The 17,986-nt window shown below is 43.7% G+C and overlaps 1 protein-coding gene across 2 annotated transcripts in view; it reads right to left on the reverse strand.

Annotated features, from left to right (window-relative positions):
- RDH13 (retinol dehydrogenase 13) overlaps nt 1-17,986 on the reverse strand; it is a 124,774-nt gene that overhangs the window by 68,506 nt on the left and 38,282 nt on the right. For both annotated transcript variants that reach the window (XM_078649206.1, XM_078649205.1), the window contains exon 3: nt 9,443-9,598. In XM_078649206.1, coding sequence (XP_078505332.1) covers nt 9,443-9,569 — 127 coding nt within the window. In that variant the 5' untranslated portion in view covers nt 9,570-9,598. The remainder of the gene's footprint in view (nt 1-9,442; nt 9,599-17,986) is intronic.

Consider the following 17,986-nt stretch of genomic DNA (forward strand, 5'->3'; position numbering starts at 1 on the left):
TCTATACTCTAGGGATTCAACATTTGGGCTGAGCCAAAACCCTCTCTTAAAAGTGATATGATTTCAAACAGACATAATTAGTTGTCAAAACAATATACATCCCTTCCTAAAACTGCATCACAAGGATTCTCAAAGCACAACTCTTCTAACCCTAAGGATTGTCAGAGATAATCAACCACAAAACCCTTGCCTACTAAGATATTCTGTAAGCTTCCCTGTAACGAAGCAGCTGCCTACAGCTGTTAACACAATGTAATGACAATGCTCCATTAATGAACATGTGACTTTTAAGTATGATTAATTAAGTCCGGCCTATTGTCTTTCTCGTACCTTTTCATAATATACAAATTAGGCCTATAGACTTGATCAATGTCCTCACCATAACCTGCTGAGCAGGATTAAAAATAAATAAATACAAATGTGCATTTCTAACGTACTTTGCCACAGAAGAGAAATTAACTATTTGTAGGTAGATGTCAACAAAGTGCACAGGATTTGTGCAGTCACTCACATTAATGGAAGCCAATGGGTAAAGTAGGTTGACCCAATGGCCCATGCTGTATGCAGTAGTGGGCAGAAGCAAAATGAACATGACAGCTTAGAAGACCAACATCTGATGTGTTCTGCCCAAAGCGCCTTTTTGTGTGCATATTTGTATAAATGTTTTTGGGGAAAAAAAAGTCTGGTGAAACATCTAGAATGGACTTAAAGGTCAGAGCTAAAAACAAAAGAAACCAAACTTGTTATTATAGTTATGGTGAGGTGACACGGATATTCAATACAAGAATGAAATAGAAAGTTGGAAGAACGTATGCTAAACCATCCCCAGAGGTGAAACAGAAGAGAGGATTTGGCTTGGCTACACTGTGAGGATTGAAGCCCGTGCTCCCAAGGATAACATCTTTTCTTTTCTCCTGCAGCTTCTTTTTCCCTCTATGACCTCAAGGCTCAGGCCACAAATTAATCAGAATACCACAACCCTGATAGAAAAGTTTATATTCATCACCGCATGCCTAATGTATTCTCTTGTTGGAACACAGCGAAGATAGTATCTTGGACCCCTCTCCCTGAACTCACGTTTCTCAAGACTAGAAGATCTCGCATCTGGGGCACGATTCACTTTAACTCAGAGAAGGTCTCAAGCATGTCTCTCAGAATCAAACTTTGCTCAACTGCTGGCCAGTCAGGGATTCTCAGATTACAAAAGGGCCTACAATTATCAAGGTGTGCCACTTTTCCCCCAAACCTCACAACTGAGGTCACTGCATGTTTCTACAATTATGTATTCCTTGTGGCACCCTCCTTCCTACATGTGTTTCTATTTTGCATTGGTGTTTTACCCCCATGTTCCACTTTCTTCTTGACAGGCGGCACCCTTTTTTTACTTCTTCCATTCGAATTAAAAAAATCTTTGTTCTTTTCTCCAACTAACAACTTTTGAATGCTCTTTTGCCCATTGATGCCATACGTCTTCCTTCCCCTTTCAACATGCGTTCACTCCCTCCTCTTTTAAAGGCCCTTCTATTTGACGATGAGTCCTTTATCAAAGATCAGCTCTGGGATTGGAATAACACTTTTGTCTCCTTTCAGAGATGAAAAAGGGTCCCCAACAACAACCCCCACTGCATCTTCCCAGTAACTAATATCGGTGGGAATGCTCTTATGCAGTGCTCAATCATGTATGGCAGTAACATATGTTGAAAGGAGATAACCTGGGCTCCTTTCAGTCTCGGAGTAAATCCTCACATTGCATCTTGTGAAGCCTTTGCATGGGCCATCTCATTGGACATGCATTTTAAACGTGTTGGGAGGAAGATGGTGGCCTGCTATTGCTGATCCCATCCTGCTGATCACAACCATCCAGGATCTCTCCTGCTGTTGCTGGTTCAGCAGCAGGTGTTATTCAATGTTCATTTCCGTCACCATGCATCTCCCATGTAGGAAGATCACACTCAATTAGCAATGACCAATAGGCGTCCACCTTTGGCCACTAATGGCAGGCACCAAAATCCCGTTTTCAACCTCAGTGGTGGAGGACTCCACTCTTATCCGTGGAGGGCCTGAGGTGAACAGGGTCGTCCGTGAGGGTCTGCGTTGTGGCCATCCTGCAGCTCATGTGGGCACGACCCGAATGCAATGTCAGTTCAGCTGTTTAACAGCTGGTCTTTAAAAACAGCTGCATAGGTACGAATAGAAGGAATAAGAGATCTCTTCTCTTGTAAAGTAAACTATTGTGTGTTCGTGAACATCCGCAAACATACTAAGGAGATCAGGTCAGTGAGATTCACCCACTCTTCCCTTAAAGCAAATGTAATAACCATATGCCTTGACCTCTCCTTTGATCAAGCGAATATGTTAAATTGTAACTGTTAGGAAAGTAATCATTTATGCATTTCATTTTATAGTTTCGCTATTCCAGCCATTAAGATAATACACCAACAGTAACAGAACAGATACAAATAGGAGAGCATTCGGATAATGTAAAATACCTAAAAATAAAAAGTAAAGGCTAAAGGCTTTAGGACAGAACATGTTGTGAACCTAACTTCCAGTAAACTTGCCAAATACCTCAGGAAAAAATGGCAGGGACAGTGAGATTTTCCGCATTCAAAGGCTAGTGTGTATGTATCTCCAACGAGTAGCTCGTGAGCTACCAGTAGCTCTTCAGCTACCTCTGTGTAGGTATCCTGTGTGCAGCCCAGGCAACTCATATAGAAGCTTTTGGGAGGTTGAATTATTACATGTATACCAACATTAAAAAGAATTTAATCAAGAAGAAAATTAGCCTATTTTCAGAACTTGTAAGCTAATGTTTGGATAAAAAAAGTTGAATTATCAAAATTTATCTCAAGCTATTTTTTGAGTTGGAGAGATTTACTACTCATATTTTTCAGTTTGTGCCAGAGGATTTGCAGCTATGACTTTTATGTATTACTCATGTACAATCATTTCAAATGATCAAAGTTTTGTTAGGTCGAGCCTGGGCAGCGCATGCGCTGCGAAACATGCTGTATTCAAGTATAGACTTGAAGCCCCGTCCTCTCCGCCCATATTTCTCATTGGCTTGTGTCAATGTTCTTCGTAAATACTGGCTTCTAATTCGTTCATTGCCTTGTAGTGCCTCCTTAGTACTGCCTTGTCTTCATTTGTAACCTTCCATGAGGACTGGCCCTTTTACTTCTGTTGTTACACTGTATGTCTTATTTAGTCTGTATGCAAAAAAGAACAATTGGACAGAATGCAGAACAATGTTATACATTCACCCCAGTACATAGATCTAGGCCTAAAAACATCATTTTTTTGCTCCCCATGCCATTCCAGTTTGAACCCAGCCACATGCAAATCATTCTTGAACCCAGTACCCAATGGGAACAGTCCAGCCAGAACTGCCAGGTCCTCACTGGACTGGAAACAAGCATCCTAGGACCGGTTTCAGGGTATCACCTCCCATCAGCCAGGATAGCTTGACTCCAGTGGCATGGAGAGCACAGGATCCACGTCTGGGCATACCCGTCCCACTCGGGGTGACAAATGCAAAAAGAACAATTGACGGACAGAATGCAAAACAATGTCATACATTCACCCCAATACAGAGATCTGGCCAAAACCCATCATTTTTTTGCTCCCCATGCCATTCCAGTTTGAACCAAGCCATAAGCAAATCAGTCTTGTTTCTGGTGCAGAGAGGACCTGGCTTTGCAGTTCGGGCTGGGCTGTCCATATGAGACACAGGGTCAAGACTGATTTGCATATGGCTGGGTCTAAACTGGGGTGGCATGGTGAGCAAAAGAATAATGGATTTAACCCAGATATATTGACTGGAGGTGAATTTTTTATTTGCTCTGCATTCCGTCCATCATCTGTGTGTCCTTTGCTTATTTAGCCTGTAAGCACTATTTTCTGTAATGAGTTTCTCTTACTGATGGCACTACATGGTTTCCTACAGCTTCTGCGTGCCATGCTCTCTTTCACTTTCCAAACAGCCAGGGACAATGGCGGCCGCTTATTTGAAATGAAATAGGTCTCACATTTACATGAGTTTTAGCTATTGACATTGTAAATGCCAATGCCTTTTATTTATGTGTTAATTATCAAAACAGATAAATAAAAGGCATTGTCATTTGCAGTGCCAATAGCTTAAACTCTCGTAAATGCGAGACTTATTGCATTCCAAATACTTGTTTTACATTGCTACTGGAACCCCACCTAATGCACTGATGTGATCACTGCTGACAATCTTGGATAGGGTTGTCACCATTACCTCACAACTATTAGCATCTCGGGATGATTTTCTTTAAACAGAAGTAGCTGTTATTACAGAAAACGTTGGAGACCTCTGGAACATTTCACAAGACAAAAGTCACATTATGTCTTGAAATATGCCTATGTTAAGGGCTGGGCGGGGATTGTTTTTTCTCATTTCTTTCTTAAAGGCTCTGAGCAAAGTGCACCCTTTTCAGAAGTCATATTGCCTGGCCTGGGTATAACAGGCGTTACATAGTAGTTGTCCCCTTAAAGAGTGCATTAACAGAATAGTAAGCAACTACAGCTGTCCTGATTGTAATACTCCTTGCACATTTCACACTTGAAACAGCAATTACAAAAAGAAATACGACTATTCACCCTTCTATTCGTTAACTTTTGTCTTAACATTTAGTAATACAAATTATGCATACAGTTCAACTGTTTTCAATTAGAGTACAAAGTTAAACAAAAAGGAAAACACTGAAATGAACAATTCATTATTTTAATTGTTGAGTACACATACTTTTTCACACAGGTAACCACAGCTTTTCGTTGCCAGTAGTGCAACTCGTTCACCGCCCTCTGCAGCATATAGTGCTGCAGCTCTACCCTCAAATTCCCGAAATGTGCTACCATATTGGACTTATTTCATCAAAAGAAACGTTGTAGAACAGTTCCATCACCTCACTTCTCTACTCCAGGTGCTTGCAGGGACCATTCCCATCTATATCTCTAGAAGAGGCACATTCAATGGGTGGCATGCATATGGTTGCATGTAAGAGAGACCAGAAGAAGGCAAGCAGAACCACGTGTAACCATAGGAAGTAAAATCCCTGCGAGCCAGAGAGACTTGTATGGGGTTTGAGACCCCCAAACATTTGCAATAAACACAGTAAGATGACCACTCTCAACCATAAGTCACTCATGCTCATATCATTTCTTCTCCATGCATCATTTATCCAAGGAATGATTTATTGTTTGAGTTCTATTTTGAAAATGTACAGAAACTTGAACAATTCTAAGTAAAAACTGTTAATTTCAAACCAATCATCTACCTACGAACTGGAGCAGCCTCAGTTCGAATTAGTGTGTCGTCCTTTCAAAGAAATTACAATGCAGGCAAAAAAACGTGGATACCTGCTCCAAAAAGCCACACACTAACTCATCTTTTTAGGTCGAAGCACGACCTGCATTCAATGCGTAAGCATTGATTGCAGTGCTTCGACAACTATTGTGACCCGTTTTTGGGAATGTGGACAGCAGTCAGTCGCGCGCCTGTTCATTGTCAGATTTCACCTCGGGAGCGAGCTGCTTGCTGTGTGTGCAGTGTCAGTTTCGCTTTTCATTAGTTTCGTTTTCCCGAGGCTGGCTTTGAATGAACACGCTTGCTGTGACCATTATCTGTAAATCCGGCTTTTGAATAACATGCTCGCTGTTAGCATTATTTTCAAAGCAGGCTTTAAATTATTATTTGCAAGCTGCCTCGTAATTAACATGCTCATTATTTATGAAGCTGGCTTTTCATTATTTTTTTCGCTTTCATTATTTTTCATTTTTCTGATGTTGCCTTTGAAGTAACATGCTGTTTGTTAGACATCAGACATGCACAAGCATCAGATATGCACAAGCGTCAGACATCCGACATGCACAAGCATCAGACATCAGACATGCACAAACGTCAGACATCCACAAACATCAGACATCAGACATGCACAAGCATCAGACATGCACAAGCGTCAGACATCAGACATGCACAAGCGTCAGACATCAGACATGCACAAGCGTCAGACATCAGACATGCACAAACGTCAGACATCCACAAACATCAGACATCAGACATGCACAAGCATCAGACATGCACAAGCGTCAGACATCCACAAACATCAGACATCAGACATCCACAAGCGTCAGACATCCACAAGCGTCAGACATCCACAAGCAACAGACATCCACAAGCAACAGACATCCACAAGCAACAGACATCCACAAGCAACAGACATCCACAAGCAACAGACATCCACAAGCAACAGACATCCGACATCCAGAAGCATCAGACGTCAACAAACATCCAGAAGCATCAGACGTCCACAAACATCCAGAAGCATCAGACGTCCACAAGCATCCACAAGCAACAGACGTCCACAAGCATCCACAAGCAACAGACATCCACAAGCATCAGGCATCAGACGTCAACAAGCATCAGACATACACAAGCATCAGGCATCCACAAGCATCTAGAAGCATCAGGCATCCACAAGCATCTAGAAGCATCAGACGTCCACAAGCATCCAGAAGCATCAGACGTCCACAAGCATCAGACATACACAAGCGTCAGACATCAGACATGCACAAACATCAGACATCCACAAACATCAGACATCAGACATGCACAAGCGTCAGACATCCACAAACATCAGACATCAGACATGCACAAGCGTCAGACATCCACAAACATCAGACATCAGACATGCACAAGCGTCAGACATCCACAAACATCAGACATCAGACATGCACAAGCGTCAGACATCCACAAACATCAGACATCAGACATGCACAAGCGTCAGACATCCACAAACATCAGACATCAGACATCCACAAGCGTCAGACATCCACAAACATCAGACATCAGACATGCACAAGCGTCAGACATCCACGAGCGTCAGACATCCACAAGCGTCAGACATCCACAAGCGTCAGACATCAGACATGCACAAGCATCAGACATGCACAAGCGTCAGACATCAGACATGCACAAGCGTCAGACATCAGACATGCACAAGCGTCAGACATCAGACATGCACAAGCGTCAGACATCAGACATGCACAAGCGTCAGACATCAGACATGCACAAACGTCAGACATCCACAAACAGACATCAGACATGCACAAGCATCAGACATGCACAAGCGTCAGACATGCACAAGCGTCAGACATCCACACGCGTCAGACATCCACACGCGTCAGACATCCACACGCGTCAGACATCCATAAACATCAGACATCCACAAACGTCAGACATCCACAAGCGTCAGACATCCACAAGCAACAGACATCCACAAGCAACAGACATCCACAAGCAACAGACATCCACAAGCAACAGACATCCACAAGCAACAGACATCCACAAGCATCTAGAAGCATCAGACGTCCACAAGCATCCAGAAGCATCAGACGTCCACAAGCATCAGACATCCACAAGCGTCAGACATCAGACATGCACAAGCGTCAGACATCCACAAACATCAGACATCCACAAACATCAGACATCAGACATGCACAAGCGTCAGACATCCACAAACATCAGACATCAGACATGCACAAGCGTCAGACATCCACAAACATCAGACATCAGACATGCACAAGCGTCAGACATCCACAAACATCAGACATCCACAAACATCAGACATCCACAAACATCAGACATCCACAAACATCAGACGTCAGACATCCACAAGCGTCAGACATCCACAAGCGTCAGACATCCACAAGCGTCAGACATCCACAAGCGTCAGACATCCACAAGCGTCAGACATCAGACATGCACAAGCATCAGACATGCACAAGCGTCACACATCAGACATGCACAAGCGTCAGACATGCACAAACGTCAGACATCCACAAACATCAGACATCAGACATGCACAAGCATCAGACATGCACAAGCATCAGACATGCACAAGCGTCAGACATGCACAAGCGTCAGACATGCACAGGCGTCAGAAATCCACAAGCGTCAGACATCCACAAACATCAGACATCCACAAACGTCAGACATCCACAAACGTCAGACATCCACAAGCGTCAGACATCCACAAGCAACAGACATCCACAAGCAACAGACATCCACAAGCAACAGACATCCACAAGCAACAGACATCCACAAGCAACAGACATCCACAAGCAACAGACATCCACAAGCAACAGACATCCACAAGCAACAGACATCCACAAGCAACAGACATCCACAAGCAACAGACATCCACAAGCAACAGACATCCACAAACAACAGACATCCACAAGCAACAGACATCCACAAGCAACAGACATCCACAAGCAACAGACATCCACAAGCAACAGACATCCACAAGCATCAGGCATCAGACATCCACAAGCATAAGGCATCAGACATCCAGAAGCATCAGACGTCAACAAACATCCAGAAGCATCAGACGTCAACAAACATCCAGAAGCATCAGACGTCAACAAACATCCAGAAGCATCAGACGTCAACAAACATCCAGAAGTATCAGACGTCCACAAGCATCAGGCATCAGACATCCAGAAGCATCAGACGTCAACAAGCATCACGCATCCACAAGCATCTAGAAGCATCAGACGTCCACAAGCATCCAGAAGCATCAGACGTCCACAAGCATCAGACATACACAAGCATCAGGCATCCACAAGCATCCAGAAGCATCAGACGTCCACAAGCATCAGACATACACAAGCATCAGGCATCCACAAGCATCCAGAAGCATCAGACGTCTACAAGCATCCAGAAGCATCAGACGTCCACAAGCATCCACAAGCATCAGACGTCCACAAGCATCAGACATACACAAGCATCAGGCATCCACAAGCATCTAGAAGCATCAGATGTCCACAAGCATCAGACATACACAAGTATCAGGCATCCACAAGCATCAGGTTCAAATATGTCCTCTCTATGTTTCAAGCTTTATTACAAATGTCACAAAAAGACGTTAATATTTCACTTCTGTTCTTGGATTTTCATCACAATAAAATACACTGAACATAATGTTTACAAAAGTTATTTACAAAAGTTTAAGCTATTGCCATTATAAATTACAATAACTTTTAAGTATTAATTATTTAAAAAAATTAAAAGCCATTGTTATTTGTAATATCAATACATCTAAGTCACGTAAATGCAACACATATTGCATTACAAATGCTATTGGTGTCGCATTTGCAAAAGTTAAAACTATTGGCATTGTAAATGACAAAGCTATTAATTTCGCTATTTTCAAAACCAACACATAAATAAAAAATGGGTCATTTACAAGACCAATAGCTCAAACTTTCCTAATGCGAGACCTATTGCATTGCAAATGCTTGTTGATTTCGTTTTTACACTTCTTAAAACTTGATTTATAATTAGTTCTCATCTTTACAGATATAAGGACAAACAGAACATTGGGAATAATATAAAAAAGCAAACAATTAAGCTCACCTTCGTTTATCTTCTGTGCAAATTCACTGACGGATTTCATAGATGCTAAGTCAAGGTGCTTTGCAAAAACGTTGTGGCTGAGAGTTTTTCCCCGAATCTCTTTTGCTGCTTCTTCACATTTATTCATGTCCCGACAAGCCAAAATAATTTTGCCTCCTGCATCCGCCCCAAAATTGTAAAATATTACTTGTTCATAAAACTTTAAATGTTAGTATTTTTATTAAATTTGTACTTTTATCAAGATTTCTCCTACATAACCTAAAGCACAGTCACCCTATGTTCAACGTTTACAAAAATAAAAACACAAAAAAATGTAGGGCTTTTCAAGAGGCTAGGCATTCAACATCTTGTTCTTTCTATTGCACGTCAATATACTACCTGGGGAGCAATAACAAAAGGGCATTAAACATCGTACAATTCAATTCTAGACACTACAGGAAACTCAACAGATTGTTAGGTCAGTAAAAACTGAACAAAGCTATTGCTGGTCATGTTGCTGGGGAAGAGGTAGACCGGCTTCAATAGCACACACTTGATGTCACCATTCATTTGTTCTAATTTTTAGCACAGGGCACAGGGCATGTGCTAGAAAACCACATATTGAGCCAACATGTCAAGACTTCCAGCTTTCCATATAATTCTCCCTGCAACTTTCTGCCAAACAAAAACTTTTCTGAGAAATCAGTAAATTCATTAACAAAAAACTATGGACAGAAGATTGGTGAATGTTTCATGTGATCTCTCGTTTTAACTATTCACTGTTCATAGGAAACCCGAATTGCAATCAAGCACTGAAGGATAACATGTGCACGCACCCTCTTTTACGCTTCAGTGCACGCACCCTCTTTTATGCTTCACACAACCCGTAGCTATCTGCCATCTGAGAGATCATCTAAAGATCCCTTAGAGAACAGATCATCTTAAAAACGTTGTTCAGAGGATGGTTGCTCATGGACACCAGCATCATCCCACCTGTGTTGGGGAGATTACATCTCGAAATAGTGACAACAAAAATATCAGGCTACCAAAATATCCAGCACCAAATATCGAGAAGGTATGTGCACATAGGTAAATATAGATTTACTATTCTTTACTACACATTTACGTTCCTTGAAGATATATATGTATTATCAACACACATTTATTATCAACACACACAAACCACCTTTCCCTTCGTCCTTCCAACTGCTAACACTTATTCACACAAAAGAAAGGAAGGGGTATGTGGTTCTGAAATTCTGGACCCTACTGTTGTCCCGGTATCGAGGTCCGATACCCGTGTCCCGAAACATCAACGTACCATGACGAATTTGGTGTCGACGAACCGATAATGATTAGGACATCATTCCTATGCATTTGCGTCATGATCGAGACATGCTAACACCCCTGAATCGTAGTTTCCGTCCCGACCCCTCAGACTCCATTTTGTAAACGGTATCCATCTTGTGTCTTGCCCTCATGATAAGTCAATTAAAGGTCGAGCTTGATCTCAAAGGACACGTCCACCTTCCCTGACTCCCCCCTGACCTGTCCCAACTGACTCCCTTGCCTCCAGCCAAACCTGTTTGGGCAGCTCCTCGCCCAGTGGCCAAACACGATAGCATCAATGCACAACATACCACAAACCATTCATCGCGTACAGATCATGTTTTCTACACACATACACACCTGTCCACGCTCCCTGTTTATGGCCAGTTTTATGACTAGGAGGTGCCTTCTTTTATTGGGGCTTCACCGATATCTGATGGGAGTTCCGGGCCTGGCTAGGTAATCTATCACGACTTGGACATCTAAAATACGGGCTTGCCTACATGACTTTGCTCTTTTGTATTATTGTAGAAATATGTGTATAGCCATATCATAAACTCAAGAATTCTTGCTTGCAGCTATTTTTTCTGTATATAAGGAGAAGGCTGGTTCTGTAAAAACGAACAGTCTCCTGAGAACACATGACCCGTGCTTCTAGGACTTCTGTTACTTGGTAGCTGCCAATAAAACTTGATCTCTGACTGCGACTAGAAGACTCCGTGTTTCTGTGGTCCGGAACAGGGAGAACTCAGAGGTCTTCGGGTGTTATCCCCTGGCACCAAACGGGTTCCTAAAAACCCGTTACCTCAGTTGGCGCCCAACTCGGGCGGTATCAAGCGGCGACGGTCCAAGCCAGATGTTCGTGAGGAGCTTCGTGTGAAAATTCCAGAGGACGGCCAGCCACTTCAGCGACCCCTGTATGTCGACGTGGTTCCGAAGGTCTTTGCTGCGAGGTTCCCCGCGTCCCGACGGCTACGAAGGACTGCTGCCCTGACTATCGCCTTGTTTTGGACCCAGTGATCCTTGGTAGAGCGAAACGATAGACGAGTCTTCTAGCGACGTCACCGATCTTCAAATACTTCAGTTAAGTATAAGTGGAGCGTCTCCCAGTCCTTAGTTTGTCCTTAGTTTTTGGTATCCTTGAGATACGCTTTGATTTGGTACTTGCAAGCCCCAAAGCCGAAGGACTTGTGTATTCACGAGAAATATCGTAACAGATAATCCTTTGAAGTTTGAAGCTAGACTAGTGAGCAAAGATGCCTGGTTTTAGCAGACTTGGAAACTTGTTTTGTCTTGGTTATAGTAAGGACTCCCGATTAGAGGATTCCTGTCCGGTTCCTCCGATTGGAACTCCAACATATGAGCTCTATGTAAAGCACGGCGTAGGTCCTATCACATATAATGAAGTGTGGATAAAATACACCCGCAAGGATGGTGTTTTAAAATGGCCCCAATATGGTAGTTTCGACTCAGAAATATTAGATAACCTAGAGGTCAAATTATTTAAGAGAAAAGCCCGGCCGGCGATGTTTGACTCTTTCCGCTTATGGCGCAAAGAAGCCAAACAGAAAGAAATAAAATTAGCAAAAAGGAATAAAAGAGGTATGTCAATGGTGCAAGCTGCCGTTGCATACAGGGATAACGAGGAAGAGCAAGAAAGCGAACAAATACTTAGGAGCAAGAAACTAGCAGTAGATAAATGCTACCCGATGTTACCAAATAAGGGACAAGGTCAAGAGGAAAGATCCGAGAAAGATCCATTAATGTCCCACTTATTAAGCTCACCTCCACCGTATGCGTTAGACGCTACTACAACGCCAAAGCATTTTGCTATACCGCGCCCCGGCGCACGGAACACAGCTATTGCACAAACTCCAGCTACTGTTCAGCTGGTTCCTACTTCTCCGGCGCAGCCTTCTCAAAGGCCGCCGTCTCTGCTACCTACTCCATCTACTTCTACGACTTTGCCTACAGCTCCAGCTATTGTCTATGATACTAAGTCTGCTACTACTTCAACTTCCTCTGCTATTGCCTCTACTTCTTTTTTGCCTCAGCCTGTTTTTTCCGATGCACTTGCTCCTCCGCAAGGTTCTCCTTCTATTAGACAAAGAGTGACAGGTACCGTCACTAGTCTGTTTTCACCTAACTTCGGGTCACCTACAACGACCCCTAAAACAGAAGATAGACAGTTACGTAGTCAACTGCCTGATTACGAGGAAAGAAAAGTGCTGAATGAACTAGCACGCCGATGGATCACGGATACTGTTAGATATGATGTTCAGTCTGTTATGGAAGTTTTCCGTCAATGGAATGCACCCACTCAGAGATACGTATTCGAAGAAATGTGTGTATATCTGGGCGAAGATGTGAAGACAAATGATCCCAAATACCCAATGAACGAACTATGGCGTACACGCTTTAAGTTCTATGAAGGTATGATTATAGGTGCAGATGTTGAGAAAGCGATAGAGTTATTGCTCTCTTATAGGAGTAAGGGAAACGTCTCTAGATCATGTCACGAAGACGATGCACCAGGTGGGAAAAGAGCGAGACAGTACCCCATGAGAGAGGTTCCTCCGGTTTGGAGGGAAGGTGATGCGAATGCGAATCCACCAATTCTGCCTCATTTCCAGCGTGTATGGGTACATGTCCCCTGGAAAAGATCCGATGTCTTAGCACTCAAGCAGACACTGCCTTATCCTCGTAAAAACCCGACTGGGTATTATAAGGAGTTATCACAAACTGCAAGCTCATGTATAATGAATTTAGCGGATATCGACATGTTGTTTGGGAACGTTGTTCCACATCCTCTATGGAGCAAAATACGTCATACGAACCATGACCAAGAACTAGGTGACTCATGGGCGAACATTGCCGCTATAGATGCTAGACAAATTGGTGGTTCTAAACCTGAGCCGTTAATAGCTGAACTTCCCGGTAGAATTATTGCATACATGAAGACGATAATGCCTGAAGTACGCGTAAACTGGGACAAGCTATCTGCGTGCAAGCAGAAGAAAGATGAGAATGTGTCTGACTTTTTCACAAGATTTGAGGAGACTTTCACCGATCATAGTGGTCAGGATATGGCTACCGAGGGTGGTCAAAGATTGTTTGTAGACAAATTCGTACATAATTTAATCCCTGAACTGTGTAATAAACTGAAAGATTCAGAGAGTGCTTGGGCTGTCTCTACGTCAGCGCAAATTTTAGCTACCGCCCAGTACTATGAAAATAGGCGCAAAGACGAGCTAGATAAAGTCGACAAAAAGACAAAAGATTTAAAAACTAAAGTTCTTCTCCAGCAAGCCTATCCGCCTCGTACGGCTAGTCAGCCCAATTACCAACAACAACAGCAGTATTCGAGAAACGCGCAAGGAAACGAGTTTACCCATCAGCGTATTGCTTATGGCCCGAATCAATGTGCGTATTGCAAAGAAGAGGGTCACTTTAAAGGTAATTGTCCGGCTCTTGCGCGACGTTTGAGCGGTGCTTCAGGTGTAAGGGGAAGAGGTGTTCAACATGCCCCTAGAGGTAGGGGCCGTGGAAATTTAACCCAGAATACAACTTCCTTTCCGCCTCAGAATTCGATGAACAGCTTTGACCAACAGAATAATGCGTCGTCCAGGTCAGCTCAGTACTATGCTGTCGACTATTACACCGAACACGAAAATGAGGGTAACGATTGCTAGGACAGCCATGGACAAAGAGAGGGAGTTGTTTCAGTTCCAGTAGATCAGAATGGACCTTATGTCAAGGTAATTACCTCAGGAGTGTCAGAGCCATTTCTGCTGACGAAGCTTCCGCTTCAAGTGCGCTCCTCAAGGCTACTGCGAAAGCCCATCAATATTCAGTCAGGCCCTGAAAACACAATTAGACACAATTATTCTACCGAATGGTTCAACTCTGATTCAGTACGTAGACGATCTGCTGATCGCTGCAGACACTGAAGAGATTTGCAAGAAAGCTACGTTATCATTATTACGTAACTTATGTGACATGAAGCACAAAGTCTCTCTTTCCAAACTACAATTTTGCCGACAAGAAGTAACCTACTTAGGTCACATCTTGTCGAAGGAGGGAAGGAGACTGACACCAGAAAGAATACAGGCAATTGCAGAACTGAGTGCCCCAAGGACACAGAGAGAGGTTCGGGCCTTCTTGGGCATTACATCGTACTGTAGACAATGGATACCGAATTTCTCACTACTAGCTAAACCCTTGCTGGCACTACTCTGTAAAGACACGCCAAATCCTATGCCCTGGTCTGAAGATTGTCAGACGAGTTTCCACGAGTTGCGTGATGCATTATGTTCGGCTCCTGTGTTGGGAAACCCCAACTACAGTAAGCCTTTTACATTATATGTCCATGAGAAGGAAGGTTGTGCATTATCAGTTTTAACACAACATTTTGGGGACAGACAGCGCCCATGCGCGTATTTTTCGGCAACTCTAGACCCTGTGGCTAAAGCCCTACCAAGTTGTCTGAGGGCTACCGCCGCAGCAGCTGTCTGCATCCGACAATCCGCTGGATTAGTCATGAACAATACTCTGATCGTTATGGTTCCACATGCAGTAGACATTTTACTAAACAGGACGAAGACACAACACCTTACTAGCGCTCGACTATCCAGTTACGAACTTACACTGCTAGCAAGTCACATCCACATAAAGAGGTGCGATGCACTAAATCCCGCAATGTTATTACCCATTCCGACAGAAACAGACAAGATTGATAACCATGACTGCTGTTTTAGGACAGAAGAAGAGACAAAAGGGAGAGTAGACTTACAGGACACTCCCCTTCCTGAATGCAACGATACTTTATGGGTGATGGTTCATGTTTCAAGCTGCCGAATGGTGATACGACTGCAGCATATGCCGTAACGACATTACACACCATTATAGAGACCGCGCGCATTTCCCATAATTCTGCACAAGCTGCAGAGCTAATTGCGCTTACCAGAGCATGTGTGTTGGCGAAAGGAAAGCGAGTGAATGTGTACACTGACAGCCAATACGCCTTTGGTGTGGCTCACAGTTTTGGGAGATTGTGGCGTGAACGTGGGTTTCTTACGTCACATGGTGCAAAGATACAACATGGTCAGTTAGTTAATGAACTCCTTGAGTCACTGACCTTGCCACTACAAGTTGCAATTGTAAAATGCAGTGCACACAAAAAGATTCAGGATGATGTTGGCCGCGGGAATGCATTTGCAGACGAGGTTGCGAAAGAGACTGCAAGGAACACAATGAGTCGGATGTATGTTGTAGGTCCCGCTAGATGGATTACTGATGTGGGAATGTGTGAGGACACCATCGAAAGCGTGAAATCTATACAAGCCGAGGCAACTGAGAAAGAGGTGAATGAATGGAGAGAAAGTAAGGGTAGGTTAGATGCGAATGGTTGTTGGGTCGAATTGTCAGAACACCAGCGATGGCTATTACCTAACGCCTATGTACTTGCAGTAGTAACAATGGCTCATGGATTTGCGCACATCAGTTCGAGAGGAATCTGTAAAGTATTGGCCCCAGTATGGCAAAATAGCAATATCCCGAAATATGCAGAGAATGTGGTCAGAAACTGTATGGTGTGTCTGAAGTACAATCCCGGTAGGGGAACCCCAACTCCAGCTGGACATTTTGCGCCTCCAATGTATCCGTTCGAGGTTTTGCAGCTCGATTTCATTCACATGGAAAGATGCAACAATCTGAAGTATGTGCTCGTTGTTGTTTGCGCTTTCTCCAGGTGGGTGGAAGCATACCCCCTTAAGGACAATACTGCCTTGTCAACTGCCAAAGCCCTTGTCAAAGAGTTCTTCCCGAGATTCGGCATGCCTAGAATCGTCTGGAGTGATAATGAAAGTGAATTCGTAGGACGCGTGATGAAGAGAGTGTGTGAGTGTTTAGGCATACAACAAAAGTTCCAGTCTGCGAATCACCCCCAATCAGCTGGATTAGTAGAATGCTACAATGGCACTTTAAAGCTCAAATTAGCCAAGATCCAAGCCTGTACAGGTCTTAAATGGCCTGACGCCTTGCCCCTAGCACTCTTGTCAACCAGAATGACCGTACATTCCAGGTTAGGACTTAGCCCCCATGAGATAGTGTTTGGCCGCCCAGCCAACGTCTGGGGCGTGCCAAGGCCAAAGAAACTCAGCGAAATAGAGTACCCCGTACTGCTTGACTATTTGTGCGAATTAACAACTAAATTGCGTGTTTTACACCAACAGGTTCACAGTTCCTCTCCGCCAGCCTCTGACGATCCAGGTCACTCCATCGAACCCCGCACGTGGGTCTTGGTGCGGAATTTCCAGCGCACAAACAACGGACAGCCGAGGTGGACCGGACCGTACCTGGTACTTCTTTCCACGAGATCAGCCGTTCGGGTGGAAGGCAAAAAGAACAGGGTGCACGGGACCCATTGTAAACGGGTCCCTCTGCCCCTTCCATACGACCGGTGGGTCAACGAAGGAATTGCCGACTCCGAGACAGAATCCATACCTCGCTTCATCCCTTTCAGCGATGCACGTTTAAAAGAAACTAGTACCGAAAAGGAGAGTGATCATATTTTACAAGGACTTGTGCCACCGTCAATGCAGTTGGACACTACCGAACCTGAGACATTGTTTGAAGATCACACCGTACCTGGGAAACAACAATATAATCTAAGGTCAAGACAAAGAGACTAATAAAAAGAAGACTAATGTGATTTTCCTTCCCCCAAGAACTATTTTTTTGATTTTTCAGCTCTCTCACTCTCAGGAAACTTGCTCATTTTTGATTTTCGAACCGCCATCCGGTTCTGCTGGTAGGGTCGCGGTTGAAGTCTGGGGAGTGCAACTGGGGACGTCTAGGTCAACGGTTCTGGTTGGTCCAAGGGAGTTACCCCGGACTGAACAGAGCGCACTCCCTGGCAGAACCAACCTACCACCGCGGGCAGCAACTAGAGGATGGAGTTTCCTAGGGTAAAGAGACCTACCAGACTCATGAACTTTGAAAGACAATTATGCACTGTACTGGCCAAAAAAAGGTTTTTGATAACGTGTATTTTAATGTTGTGTAGCATAACGATGTTTTTGACTGGTTATACTCTATTCGTATTCCAAGTTACTTTTTCAAATGACACCCGGCCACCGCCTCCTCCTACTATCTCTCCACACTACTTTCACCCTCTACCTGAACACGAGTCTGCCAGAAGACTCGAATTTGTAAATAACTCATTCATTCAACTTC

The sequence above is a fragment of the Lissotriton helveticus genome, chromosome 6, assembly GCF_964261635.1.
Source record: "Lissotriton helveticus chromosome 6, aLisHel1.1, whole genome shotgun sequence".
Taxonomy (NCBI): domain Eukaryota; kingdom Metazoa; phylum Chordata; class Amphibia; order Caudata; family Salamandridae; genus Lissotriton; species Lissotriton helveticus.